This window comes from Acanthisitta chloris, unplaced genomic scaffold (genome assembly GCF_000695815.1).
Source record: "Acanthisitta chloris isolate BGI_N310 unplaced genomic scaffold, ASM69581v1 scaffold5692, whole genome shotgun sequence".
In the NCBI taxonomy this organism is placed as follows: domain Eukaryota; kingdom Metazoa; phylum Chordata; class Aves; order Passeriformes; family Acanthisittidae; genus Acanthisitta; species Acanthisitta chloris.
In genome coordinates this window covers 9,758-24,453 of record NW_008658689.1, presented here as the reverse complement: position 1 = coordinate 24,453, position 14,696 = coordinate 9,758, and the positions used below count along the sequence as shown (strand labels likewise).

At 46.5% G+C, this 14,696-nt stretch overlaps 1 protein-coding gene across 1 annotated transcript in view; it reads right to left on the bottom strand.

Moving 5' to 3' along the window:
• Positions 1-8,287: 8,287 nt before the first annotated feature.
• KHDRBS1 (KH domain containing, RNA binding, signal transduction associated 1) overlaps positions 8,288-14,696 on the bottom strand; it is a gene marked incomplete at its 5' end in the record, with an annotated part of 10,225 nt that continues 3,816 nt past the window's right edge. The window contains 5 exons of the mRNA XM_009085186.1: positions 8,288-8,616; positions 12,107-12,165; positions 12,390-12,457; positions 13,134-13,350; positions 14,365-14,501. Of these exons, the coding sequence (XP_009083434.1) occupies positions 8,519-8,616; positions 12,107-12,165; positions 12,390-12,457; positions 13,134-13,350; positions 14,365-14,501 (579 nt within the window). The remainder of the gene's footprint in view (positions 8,617-12,106; positions 12,166-12,389; positions 12,458-13,133; positions 13,351-14,364; positions 14,502-14,696) is intronic.

Genomic DNA, 14,696 nt, shown 5'->3' with positions numbered 1-14,696 from the left:
AGCGCGTGGCCACGCCCCCCGAGCGGATCTGGGTCACCGCAGGGTCCTAGTGCCCACCCCGTGTCACCCCCCCCCATCTGCGCAGGGATGGAGAGACACAGAACCATCTCTGAACCGCAAAAATGTTCTTTGTTAGGCTTTTATTACGGAGAGGAGTAGTCAGTTCTCATATCTGGCTAAGGATCTGCATCCTAGTGCCCACCCTGTCACCCCCCTCTCCATCTACGCAGGGATGGAGAGACACAAAACGACTTCAGAAGGGTAAAAATGTTCTTTGTTAGGCTTTTATTATAGGAATGAGTAGACAGTTCTCACATCTGGCCAAGGATCTGGGTCCTAGTGCCCACCCTGTCACCCCTGGAGCTTCCTGAGTGCCTCTCGCACAGGGATGGAGAGAAACAAAACGATCTCTGAATGATAAAAATGTTCTTTGTTAGGCTTTTATTATAGGAATGAGTAGACAGTTCTCACATCTGGCCAAGGATCTGGGTCCTAGTGCCCACCCTGTCACCCCTGGAGCTTCCTGAGTGCCTCTCGCACAGGGATGGAGAGAAACAAAACGATCTCTGAATGATAAAAATGTTCTTTGTTAGGCTTTTATTATAGGAATGAGTAGACAGTTCTCACATCTGGCCAAGGATCTGGGTCCTAGTGCCCACCCTGTCACCCCAGGCCCCCATCTACACAGGGATGGAGAGACAGAACAACCTCAGAAGGACAAAAATGTTATTTGTTAGGCTTTTATTATAGGGATGAATAGTCAGTTCTCACATCTGGCCAAGGACCTGGGTCCTAGTGCCCACCCTGCATTGCCCTCAGTGCCTCCCCAGTGTGTCTGCTCAGGGATGGAGAGACACAGAATGACCTCTGAAAGGCAAAAATATTAATAGTCAGGCTTTTATTATGGGGATGAGTAGTCAGTTCCCATATCTGGCCAAGGTTCTGGGTCCTAGTGCCCACCCTGCATTGCCCTCAGTGCCACTACTCAGGGATGGAGAGAAATAACCTCTGAAAGGCAAAAATAGTCATTGTTTGGGGTTTGTTATAGGGATCACAGAATCCCCTGAGCTGGAGGGGCCCACAAGGATCATCAACCCCAACTCCTGGCCAGGACATCCTAACAATCCAACCTGTGCCTGAGAGCATTGGCCAAACACTCCTGGAGCTCTGTGAACCGTGGGGCTGTGCCCACTGCCCTGGGGAGCTGTTCAGTGCCCAAACACCTCTGGGGGAAGAACCTTCTCCTAATATCCAACCTAACCAAGCCCTGACACAACTTCAGCCCATTCCTTGAGTCATGTCACTGTCACAGAGACATCAGTGCTGCTCCTCCACTTCCCCTGTGAGGAAGTTGTAATCAGCCAGGGCTGAGTAATCATTTCCAACATCTGGCCACGGCTCCTCAGCAAATAGCACTGGAGGAGCTCACAGACTCCTATACAAGTTATTTTAATGCTGTGATTCACCTTGGTCAGTTTTCAGCATCTTTACCAACCACCCACAGTGTTTTTATATTGATTTCCTCAACCTGTGGGTGTTGATGCTTCAGTGCAGATGGAGAATTATACAATGCTGAGAACCAGCCTAGGCAGGAGGGAAAGACAAATCTGCAATGAATGAACTTCCACAGGGCTACGTTTTCATCCTTTATTGGGTTTGGAATGTGCTGCCCAGGGAGGTGGTGGAATCACCATCACTGGAGGTGTTGAAGGAGAGACAGGACAAGGCACTCAGTGCTCTGCTCTAGTTGACAAGGTGGTGATGGGTCACAGGTTGGACTTGATGATCTTGGAGGTCTTTTCCAACCTAAATGATACTATGATTGGGCAGAGCAATCAAAAAACAGGAGTATCCAAACACCTCTGGTTTAACAGTCTTCCAGGAACAACTATATAAGGGCAACAGGAGGTACCAATGTCACATGGACAGGTTAAAAAATATCAGGTTTGCATCTATAACATGATGTATGAACCTTTTTGCTCATACCTGGTCCCAAATCCAGCAGTAAAAGTAACAGCTCCATCAGAAAACACTTTATTTCAGTATTTCAACACACAGCTGCCACTCTCATGGGATCCAAGGATTCTCCAACACTCCCCAGGAGCCTGCAGGTTCCTATTTCCCAGCCACAGCGAAGCAAATGATGTCTTAACTGGATGAGCTCTGAAATCAGCTCCTTGGAGACTCCTCCCTCCTTGCAAGAGAAGCCAAAGGAGCGTGGAAACAAACACTGAAACATAAGGCAGCAATGGAAGGCTCAGCTGAGCAGCACCAGCAAAGCTTTGTGTTCTGTGCTCACAGATCTTCGCAGAGAAAAGGAGGAATAACATCTCCATTGAGGTAGGAATCCCTATGGGTCCTGTCTAACCTGCAGGAATTCCATCCCCTCACAGTGTGCAAACAGGACACGTGTCCAGTGTCTCATCCAAAATGTTACAGGTTTATAAATGAAAGGATTTCCATATGTCCTCGTTCCCAGAGAAGCCTCTTCTCCTCTGCATCTCCCAGCAGACATATCCCCAGCTGGTCTCTCCTCCTCTGGGGCCACTCAGAGGGTCTATCCAGGCTGCAGGAATCACCCTCAGCCCCAGTGCTCTCTAGGAGGGCTGAGGAAAGGAAGATGTGCACACTCAACTTGTTTTTCTTGGCTCTGTTTGTGACAGATGCTCTTGTACAAATTTACAACCTCATTCTGTACAAAAAGAAGCATCTGCTCGAAGAGCTGGACAGGGAATGCAGCTGTGCTCTTAACCCCAGCTCAGCCAGGATGGAATTTTGGGGGGACACATCAAGGTAAAGGCTTAGAGCACTGTGGTTTCAACAAGGCTGAGCTGGATGTAAAATACAACAGGGAAGTTGTCCAGAAAGGTTGTGGAATCCTCATCCCTGGGAGTGTCCCAGGCCAGGTTGGATGGGGCTTGGAGCAACCTGAGCTGGTGGAAGGTGTCCCAACTCGTGGCAGGGAGTGGAACTGGATGAGCTTTAAGGTCCTTCCAACCCAACCCATTCCATAAATCCGTAATTCCCTACGACAAAATTCATAGCCATTGGCTTTACTTAACACTATGAACAGCAACTTGGAATTGGGGGTAAGGACTGGGCAGGGCACAACAATCTCCTTCCAGGAAAAGCTGCTGGGGATACCTCTGGAATTCCAGCTGGAGTTTCTCCTCCAAGCTCAGCTTCACTCTCTCATGGCTACCCAAGACCCTAGGAAGAACTGGGCACTGTGAGACCTCCCAGGGAAGGATGAAGTCCAGGTTTGTGCCAGCTCCAAGCTGAGTATTTCCACCCAAGTGCTGGACTAGAGGCTGGAGAAGCTGTGAGCACTCAAGGAAAGGGACAGGGGAGATGGGAATGCAGTAGGAGGATGTTCCCAGAGCCAAGCTCCTCTTGCCAAGGAGAGTTTTGTCAGGAAACACTTTCAGAGAGCAGCCACACATCTCCCTGCACAGTGCCAAACACCACAGGGGCTTCACCTTGTCCATGGTCTTCCCCAAAATCCTACAAATACTAACATGTGGATTAGCCCTTTGGGAAAAAGGAGCTGGAAGAAGAGTGGTTAGCTCACAGCCAGCAGAATTCCACCTCCAGCAGCCACGTGCCAGCAGGAAAGGGAAGGTTATTTAGGTCATTGAGGTGACTCAGCCTCAAAGGAATCTTTATCCCTCACAGATTCCAGCGAGTCCTGCATCACCCTCAGAATGTCTGGCTAATTAGAGCATCTTTGTGAGACACATCGGATGCTGATGGCTATTTTGGGCTCTCAAATGAGCTCTTTGCAGACTCCAGGCTAGAATCTGCCTGGAGTATTGCTGTGGGAGGGAGGGAGATGGTGCAGGGCATGTTTGCAAAATACTTGGGGAGCACAGACAGTTATATTTCAATGTATATTAAGCTTTCCAGTTTGCCAGAAGATGAAAAGTCTTGCACATAAAACACATGTACCAAGTGCAAGGCACGAGCTGGATCAGTCCCCAGGCAGCAGCAGCACCAGATCCACTTCTACTGGGTAAAAAACTGCATCAGAATAGATGATCTCTAGCAAATCTTTTCCACTTGATATAAAAGCTGTGCCTATTAAGAGAGAAACGGGAGAGATTGGGACAGTGCCAGGGAAATTGATGTTCCAATTACATTGTAAATGAAGATGAATTTGATAACCAGGCCACAAATCCAGACGTGTTATCACTCCCCCTTAGCAGGAGCCAATTTTCAAGGCAAAAGGGAAGGAATTCAGGGTAATCTCACTGCTGCAGCGTTTCCACACATTACCTCTTCCTTGTTCCTAATATTCCTGATAAGAGAAGCTCTTTGGGGAGCTTGACAATTCCATGTAAAATTAGATTTGTGTCCTTTTGTGTCCTATGCCCAGGCTGTCCTTTGAAGCTGTTAGGCTTGTTCAGCACTGCAAGGGTTTCTGTCCTTGTTCTTTTATTTATGGAGCTCAGGATTGGAGAGGAAGCATTTAGCTGTTCCCAAAGGAAAAGCTTTGGGCTGCAGCTTTGGGGCCTGAGGGGAAAGATGTGTCCTTGCTGTAGGAGTAGGTCACTCTAGTGATGTATGATCATCTCCACACTGAGGTAACCAACCTGTTTGCAACCACTTCCATTCATTTGTGAAAGGAATTTGTTGGAGCAACTCTGGCTGCTCCATCCCTGGGAGTGCTCCAGGGCAGGTTGGACGGGGCTTGGAGCAACCTGGGCTGGTCTAGGTGTCCCTGCCCGTGGTAGGGGGTGGGACTGGATGGGGTTTAAGGTCCTTCTAACCCAAACTGTTCTATGAGTCCATGAAATGTGCCCTAGGATCACTGATGGAGCCAACTCACAATGACATCAGACATGAATCCATAAAAACTGAGCAGGCAGGAGCCAGATCCAGTCTCAGATCCCACTGCTGGGGCCAGAAGGGGCAGAACAAACAAGGTGTTCTTGGGCAGCACAAGCTCTCAAACCTGCAGTGTGTAATCTGAGTGCACTGTGGACTCCTATAGAATTCCCATTCCCACAGCAGCAGGTAACAAATCCCTGCCCATGGTAATGGGTTGGGAACCAGATGATCCTTCCAACCCAACCCAACCTGTGATTCCATGACATCTAACCCCTCCTTGCTGCTGAGAGCCCTCCCCAAGCACAGCATCTCCTCCAGGAACACACATCCCATTTCCCTCTGCCCAAATCCACTTACACCTCTCCTTCCTGACAGGATCCCAGCAGGAGAGCTCAAGGCAGAACCTCCTCCACACCTTGACCTCTTGCAAGAGCATCAACCACGGGAGCAACTTCCCATTTTTTCTTTGTGTGGAATACGAGGAATGGCTCGAATTTAGCAGCTCAGATGGTGCCACCACCACCTCCTCCTCCTCCTCCCCCGTGGAATATGTTGGCAGCTTCCAACAGGTTGTAAAAATAAACAAACTTACCCACTTGGTGCTGCCCCTGCTCCTCCTCACCCAAGTGATTCACAGCTCTGCACTCTTGACTCCTGCAAATGAAAGACATTTGTGAGGCTCCTTAATGGCAGCATGAAAATCTCCCCCCAAAATTAAAAAAAAAATAAATCAAAACCCCAAGAGAAGAAAAGGCTTCCTGCATGCAATTACACATGAAGGAAAACATGCAACTTCTGCTGAGCTATGGACATTGCACAGGGAAGAGCAATCCTGGGGGAGGGGAGGGAAGGGGGGGCTGAAAAGTTGACATTTTTAAGGAATTTGGGGTTGATTTTTTTTTTTTTTTGGCAGTAGCAGGACTAGCTATATTCAGTTTTCATTTTCCATCCTTGCATATTTAAAGCTTGCCCATTCCTTTTTGCCCACATTTCCAGCACAGTGCATTTTCCAAGGGCACATTTAGTCAAGTTAAAGAGCTAATTTAGGCAGAAACATGTGGGTTTGGTTGGTTGGGTTTTTTTTTCTTTTAAAATTCTTTATTTTAAACATTTTTTGTTGGTTTTTCTTTTTTTTTGACATTAAAATCACCATCTGAAGCCTTGGCTCGATAAAGTTTATGCAAGTTGCCGTCACAGTTTATGGAAAAGAGAAATGTGCTATTAAAATCAGACATTTAGGTTACCTTTTTTGGGCTTTGCGATGCATGTTAGCTTTACATCCTGATTCTCCTGCGATAACTTTCCTTTAAAAGGGGGGGATAGGGTGATCTTTTCCTCAAGCAACACATTATGCCCTGAAATCTGACTCCAAACCAGCGTTGAGAAGTTATTTGCACTTGAATAACAATCTACAAACACAGTTGGTGTTGGTTTTTATTTCCCACCACGGTACTTAAAAGCTTCCCTAATGGTTCTAATTTTTTTTTCTTTTTTTTTTTTTTTTCACCCCCGAGTAGTTTAGGTTTCTCCCCCTTCAAGAGGTGTAAAAATTCACTTGGGAGATGGGAAACACAAACCATTTTTCTCATGTCTCTTGACTTTTCAGTGGCTATAGATAATACACCTAAGACATCCACACATTCTCACAAGGATTTAAGGAGCACAATTCGTCAACAAAAAGACATTTTCAAGTGGTTTTTTTTTTTTTTCCCAAGTGGGGTTTTTTTCCCATTTTTTTTCCCAAGTAGGAAAAGCATCAGCTTAACCAAAGAGCAACTTCCTTCTCCTCCTGGTGGCAGCTAAGCCTTGGAATTTGCAGCATTTCTTTTGCTGCTTCAACCAGCATCGAAAAGCTCTGGAGTTGGAGTATCCTGAGACCACCTGAGAGCTCAATCAGTCACTTTAAGACCCAAGAAACCACTTGCCAAGGCAAATTCATGCCCCAGTCCAAGCTCCAACTGCTTTTAACAACTTCCAGGGGGTGAAAAACAATTTATCTCCTTTTTTTGTTGTTGTTGTTTAAATTGAAGCTCATTTAACTTCCAGGGGGTGAAAAACAATTTATTTCCTTTTTTTGTTGTTGTTTAAATTGAAGCTCATTCCATGAGCTCCATCACCTTTTCTTTTTTTTTTTTCCTGTGACTATTACAGGAAAAAAACCAAAACACCATTACTTTTTTAGATTTTTCTCCAAAGTTTTTTGAAAAAAAAAAAAAAAAAGACAATTAAAGCTTTAGCATTAAATTTAAATGGATTGGAAGAACCAAAGGAAAATATAAAAGAAGGAAAAAAAATGAATAAAAAAAGCTATTTTCTCTCTCCAGCAAAACAAATGACAATTCATCACATTTACTTTGATTAAAAAAGGACTAAACTTTATTGACAAATTGCGACAGACAATTGTGACATTTTAGCTACCTATTTAGGCAGACTTTACACATGTAGCAGTTTAAATCTTCCAGAACAGAGTGGGAGGACAGTGTACAAATCCAATTAGGACTTTAGCTTATGTACAAAGTAAAATTTTTGAGTCCTTTTGGGTCCTTTTGGTTTTTTTTTGTTTTTTTTTTTTGGTTGTTTTTCTTTTTTTTTTTTTTTTTTTTGTTCAGCTGCAGTGTCCCTTTTTATGTAAAGCTCGTGCTGAGATACACTTGAACAAGTTGTTGGCACTGCTAAGAATGAGAAAGTTTTAGTTTTAAACTACATTATCTGCCCCAAGCATGAGGAAAAAAATGAGAATTTGATAGAGTTCAGGGTTACTCATGGAATATTTTGCTTTCTGCTAGCAAATATTGGGCAGCTAGAGTTATGTTTTGTTGTTTGTTTTTTTTTCCCCCTTAAAAGTTTAGAGCTAGACCCAAACTAAGAACCCCTTTTTCCCTGGAAAATTTCCCAAGCATATCTCAACACTGCACGGGGGCTAGATTTCAAAATCCACGTAAGAAAAGTCAATTTTACACATCTAATTTTGCTTTTAAAGTCAATTCTCTTTAGTAAAACAAAAATGCTATTTAATCAGTTGGAGGATCCTTTGTATTTAGAATTGAAGTTTCAAGAGTCACCAGAAATCTCCTTTTAAAGAAAGTTTTGACATCTGAGGTTACTTTTTTTTTTTTGTTTTAAAGTGGTGGCAGCAGCTGTTCTGTTAAATGATGATTTTTAATGCTTACAAAAAAAAAATAGCCCTGAATTTTGAAATGTAGCCTAATTTGGGATTCTGCAACTATAACCTTTAATGGGTTCCTGGAAAGCAAACTCTGTTTTAACCAAACCTTAATTTTCAAACTGCTAAGCAAAGCATTTTTTTTTTCCACTGTGGAAACTAACATTTTTTAACTATTTTTTTTTTGTTGTTTTGTTGGTTTTTTCTCTCCTTAAAAAAAGGTACAGTTCTGTTTTATCTAAAGACAAAGAAAGAAAAGCCATCTACACACTGAAAAAAAAAATAATAAAAATTAAAAATTAAACTTGCTCCCTTCTAAAGCTATTTAACTCCTCTTTTTAAAAGTACTACATACAAGAAGCCAAAATGCAGGGGGAGGATGAAGTGGGGAGAAAAAAGGGCCACGAAGAAAAACAGGGAGACAATTACTTGTCTGCTGTGGGTAAAGCAACAGGAATCCTGGGAGATACAAGAATCAGTAACAACTGTTTGCTCATAAGTGGGATTTTTCCCTCAATTTGAGTTTTAGTAGCGTCCATAGGGGTGCTCTCTGTAGCCCCCCTTCACTGGCCTGGCCGGAGGGGCCTTCAGGGAGGGTCGTGTCCCATTCCAGTCATCTTGTCCTGGGGAAAGAGAAGGAAAACAGAGGATCATAGAGGGTTAAAGGCTTGGGATGGAGCTTAGAGATCATCCAGTGCCAACCCATGGGCAGGGAAACCCACCAGAGGTTGCTCAAGGGTTGGGGTTGTCACAGCCTCCCTGAGCAACCTGTGCTAGTGTCTCAGCACCCTCACACTGAAAAAACTCATGTAATATCTAATTTAATTTCCCTTGTTCAATTTCTCCCCATTGCTCTTTGTCCTGTCACTGCAGTTCCATAGTATGTGAAGGGGTTGGGATGGAGCTTAGAGATCATCTAGTGCCAACCCCATGGGCAGGGAAACCCACCAGAGGTTGCTCAAGGATTCAGCCAACCTGGAGTGAACATCACCAGGGTTGGGGAATGCACTACCTCCCTGGGCAACCTGTGTCTCATCACCTTCACACTGAAAAAACTCTTCTAATACCTAACCTAAATTTCCCTCGTTCAATTTCTCCCCATTGCTCCTTGTCCTGTCACTGCCGTTTCATAGTATGTTAAGGGGTTGGAATGGAGTTTAGAGATCATCTAGTCCCAGCCCCATGGGCCTGGACACTTCCCACCAGAGCAAGTTGCTCAAGGCTTTATCCAACCTAACTTTGAACACTGCCAGGGTTGGGGCAGCCACATCCTCCCTGGGCAACCTGTGCCAGCGTCTCACCACCCTCACAGCAAAGAATTTCTCTCTAATATCTAATCTAGATTTGCCTCTTTTCAATTTATCCCCATTCTTCCTCATCCTATCACTCCAGTTCCTAATGCACAGTCCCTCTGCAGCTTCCCTGGAGCCCCTTCAGCTCCTAGAAGGAGCTCTGAGGTCTCTACACAACCTTCTCTTCTCCAGGCTGAACAGTCCCAACTCTCTCAGCCTTCAGGTAAGAAAGTTCTTCCTCATGTTGAGGTGGAACTTCTTGTGGTTTAGTTTATGGTCATTGCTCCTATCACTGGAAAGAGTTTGGCACCATCCTCTGGACACCCCTGGGAGACATCTGCATGGATTGATGGGATCCCCTCTCTGTCTCTTCCTACACTAACCAGGCAAGGCAGGACCTGGATAATTGTGCCAGAATAATGACATCCCTACACTGCAGGAGGACAACAGTGTCCACAGAATTTCCAGGCACTGTCTGTTTTTGACTTCAACCCTCCGTGAATGCAGGAAAACTCACAGCTCATGGAGCAGCTGCTCCTGTTTTGGGAGCAGACAGACACCACTTGCTGGTGCTGAAGCAGCTAACAGGACACAGCACTCCACAGGACAGCCCAAACCCTTCTGCCACACAACCTGTGCTCCTGGAAGGTGTCTCTGCCCATGGCAGGGGGTGGAAGGAGATGAGCTTTAAGCTCCTTTTCACCTCAAATAATTCCAGGACTCCACAAATCACCAGCAAAGCACATGGAGTTGACATCCCTGTTGTCCCTGAACCAGCTCCAGCCCCAAATTTCCCAGCTCAGCTCTCATTAGTGCTTGCAGCATCCACCCCTGAGTGCCTGCCAGTCTCTGCAGGTCACCAGTTCATGAAATCAAGTGTCCCCAGACAGCTGAGCCTGCTCCCACCACCACGGACACGTTCCCACTTTCTCCAAACTGTCTCCAGCCTGGCTCAGTGATTTATTTCTCTAATTCTGTTTTCATGAAAGCAGAGACCAAAGGAAATTACTGTGGATAAACAGATTAGCTGTGGCAACTCCATGCCAAGTGTACAATGAGCATTTTGGCCTCCCAATCCCATCTGACACCACTGCTCTCCTACCAAGCAGGAGGCACAAAAGGCTCTTTGTGCTCCGTGACTAACTCAGGAAACAAACCAAGGCATTGAAGGCAGGAAAGAGCCAACGTTCCTGGGAGCAGCTGTCTGCTCCAGTGCAGCTCAGACTGGAAAACAGTCCTGCTCAGGCACCTGAATTTGAACTTCTCACAACCTAAACCCAAAGCAGGAACATCCTGAGACTGGAGCAGGAGACACACACAGCGTTAACCACTCTGCTTCCCTAATCCTGGCATGACACAGGGGATTCCCTGCTCCCAGGGATCCCAGGAAATTCCTCCAGATGGTCATTAGCATCACTACCTGTCCTCATTCATACCTTCAGATGCTCTGTGAAAGGGATTGTTTCAAATCACATGGAATTCTATGCCATTAAGAGCTTTGGGAACTTAGAGTTTCATAGGTTAAGGGGTTGGAATGGAGCTTAGAGATCATCTATTCCCAACCGTTTGCCCTGGACAGGGAAACCTCCCACCAGAGGTTGCTCAAGGTTTTATCCAACCTGGAATGAACATTGCCAGGGTTGGAGCAGCCAAAGCCTCCCTGGGGCAACCTGTGCCAGTGTCTCACCACCCTCCTAGGAAAAAGACTTATGATGTCATGTATCCTGGAATATCCCACTGGGGTCAGCTGTCCTGGCTCTGTCCCCTCCCAGTTTCCCCAGTCCCTTACCAGTGTGGCAGTGCAAGGAGCAGGAAAGGTCTTAGCTCTGGGTGAGCACTAACAAAAGATCATTGGATCATCCACCCTGTGCTCAGCACAAATCCAAACTCAGCCCCACAGCAGCCACTGGGAAGGAAATTAACTCTACACCAGCCCAAAGCAGCCCAAGATTGTTTGGGGAGTGAGGGGAAGAGGATTCCTACTCATTGCCACATGCAGATATCAACCAGAACTTGGGTGTAGGAAGTGACTTAAAACATAAACACAGCCCTGAGGGGAGAAGGAGGCAGAGTGGATGTTTGGAGGGATGATGTTTGCCTTCCCAAGGAAACAGGGAATTAATTCCTTGGTTTACCTTGCTTTTGCTTCTCCCTTTAAACTGTTTATCTTAACCACTTTTCCCCTTCCAATCCTCTCCCCATCCCAGCAGAGGGAAGGAGTGTCTCTGTGGGGCTTGGCTGCTCCTTGGGGTCAAACCACAACACTTTGGTTCAGTCTAGCCTAAGTTGGTGGGTTTACACCATACAAATTAGCTACACTTCATAGACTACTTCAAGTGATACTGAGCACAACTGTTCCACCTAAAGAGAATCCTTCATATGGCATTTAATTCCATGCCTCGAGCCGATGTATAGCACAGAGTCAGGATCAGGTAGAGGGTTTTTGAGGATAAGGAAGCAGATGGAACCCTATAAAATATACTCCATGCAAACCAGACTGCAGCACAAGCAGTGCTGTGGGTGGAAATCCAGAGCTCTTAAAATATTCCAAAGCTACAAGGAAATGAAGACATTTCCATAGTTCAAAAATGGAGTTTTTTAGTGTCACCTTTGAGACAATCAAGTTTGATAAGAATCTAAACCCCAGAACTGCATATAAATATTCTACTACCAAAACTACTTGAGGTTCTCCTCATTTTTTATTTTTTATTTTTTTGCTCAGGATATGAAGTGACTCTGGCAAAACAGCTGGTTGACCACAAGCAATTCCCAGCTACATGCAGCCCTTTCCCTGTCAAGACAACAACATTCCCACACATACCATAAGCTTCATAGGTTTCCTGTGCCTCCCCATGTCCATAATCATAGTATTCTGTGTCCCTGGAAGAGCAATTAGGTGGTTACACAGTGAAATCACTTTCTCACACTCACATAACTTGCACGAGCACTGGGAAAACAAAGATGCCCAACACTGTTCCTGTTATTTCCCACGGCACTTTACCTAAAGCTCAGGCTCAGAAAGGAGTGTTTCCATTCCCTTCAGATAGGGGAAAAAAAACCGACAAGGTCATGCATGAATTCCTCAGAAGAGAGAACACACTCACCCCTGGCCCTGGCTGTAGTAGCCTTCATACCCCTCATAGCTCTGGTCTGCGTATGTGTCGTCATAGCCCTGAAACAGAGGATGACACAAACAGTGTTCATGGAAGGGCCAAAGGTTAATGCCCTAGGGATGGCAGAGCTGATTCCAGCCCACAGCAGCTTCCAGAGGAGCCTGGAAATCCTTGCCAGCCACAGGGAAGGGGCTCAGCCATGAGACAGAGGTAGCTGAGACCTCCTGTGGCTTGGGACGAATGAATCATACTCATATTTATCATGCAATTGGAAGTCAGTTCATGCCCAAGGCTGGAGCTTGTCACCCAGCACCATCCCAGTGATCCCTGGTGATCTCAGTGGTTACTGATGATCCCAGCACCATCCCAGTGATCCCTGGTGATCTCAGTGGTTACTGATGATCCCAGTACCATCCCAGTGATCCCTGGTAAACTCAGTGATCCCTGGTGCTCCCAGTGATCCCTGATGACTCCACCACCATCCTAGTGATCCCTGGTGATCTCAGTGATCCCTGATGACTCCACCACCATCCCAGTGATCCCTAGTGATCTCAGTGATCCCTGATGACTCCAGCACCATCCCTGGTGATCTCAGTGATCCCTGGTGCTCCCAGTGATCCCTGGTGACTTCAGCACCATCCCAGTGATCTCTGGTGGTCACTTCCCCACAGCAAACCCCCATCAGTCAGAGCACCTGGCCTGACCCACCCCCCTCGATGCCAAGCAGTTCCTTACATATTCCTCGTAGGTGTCCGGGGCAGGAGGTGGTGGGAGGGGTATCCTCTGGATTCCAGCTGCCCTTGCTCGGGGGGCAGGAGCCCCTCTCACTGCTGGGGGAGGAGGAACCCCCCGGGCTACTGCAGCTCCCCTGCCCATAGCCCCTCTGACTGGGGCCCCTCGCACCAGGGCCCCCCGAGGAGGAGGAGGAGGAGGAGGACCAACCCCACGGCCCCTGGAAGGAGAGAAAAGGACTGTGAGCTCATCACGTGTTGGATGCTGCAGGTGGCACAAACACTTAGATCTGCTTGAAAAAGCAACAGCTTGATGGTTAAATTCAGTGCTATCAACCAAGCCATGAATTCTTTAGCAGCATGCGAATTATTCACTCTGTTGTGCTCCAGGGTTTACACACAAACCTCCTCGGGGATGAGCTTGGCTGCACTGGGTGTTGTACAGACAAAGGAATGAAGCTGACACAACTCTGGGCAGGTAATTTCTCAGTTCACTTCAAATAAACCTCTCTCCCTGACCTGGAGTGACTGTCAGGCCTCACTGCTGAGATGAGGAGGAACATTTCTGGGTTGAACAGGCAGATTCATATTGGATGTCAGGAAAAATGTTTTCCCTGTGAGGGTGTTCAGCCACTGGAATATTGCCCAGGGAGGTGGAGTCACCACTCCTGGAAGTGTTTAAGATGCTGGATCTGGAGGATCTGGTTTAGGGGTTACAGCAGTGACATGAATGGTTGGACTTGATGATTTTAGAAGTCTCCTCCAACCTTGTTGGTTCTATGGTTCTAAGCAAAAGACACTACCCCATGAAACAGGTAATGAGGCAAGAACTATACTAACAGTTTTCTTGCCCATTTATCCCAAAAGCCTTGACAGCCCTGACAGAAAAACACCATCCCAGAGCCCTCCAAGCATGGCAGGATTGAACTGACAGTGCTTGTTCTGCTGAAGGCTGCACCACATCTATCCACCCATGGCTTCACAGGTCAGATTTTGAGAGGTTACTTGATAAAACTATTGATTACAGACATCCAAATAACACAGAAGACACACACACTCTGTCAGGTTACATCTCAAAACATGCAAAACAATGGGTGGCAGGGTGGAAAGCCTTGGGCAAACGCCAAGGTCGAGCCCAACAGATGATGTGCCAGAACAAGCAGCTTAACCTCCTCTGACAGGACAAATTTGAGCAAGATGAAGCATTTCCAGGTCTGTGTTTTTGGGAAAGATACCTTGGAACAGGTGGAGGAGGTGGTGGAGCTGCTCCCCTTCCCCTGCCAGGGACTCCTCGGCCACGATTCGGTTCTGGCACTCCATTCAGGTAGGAGAGCTCCAGGAATTGCTCCTGGCAGATATGCAGCTTAACCTCCTCTGACAGGACAAATTTGAGCAAGATGAAGCATTTCCAGGTCTGTGTTTTTGGGAAAGATACCTTGGAACAGGTGGAGGAGGTGGTGGAGCTGCTCCCCTTCCCCTGCCAGGGACTCCTCGGCCACGATTCGGTTCTGGCACTCCATTCAGGTAGGAGAGCTCCAGGAATTGCTCCTGGCAGATATATCATATC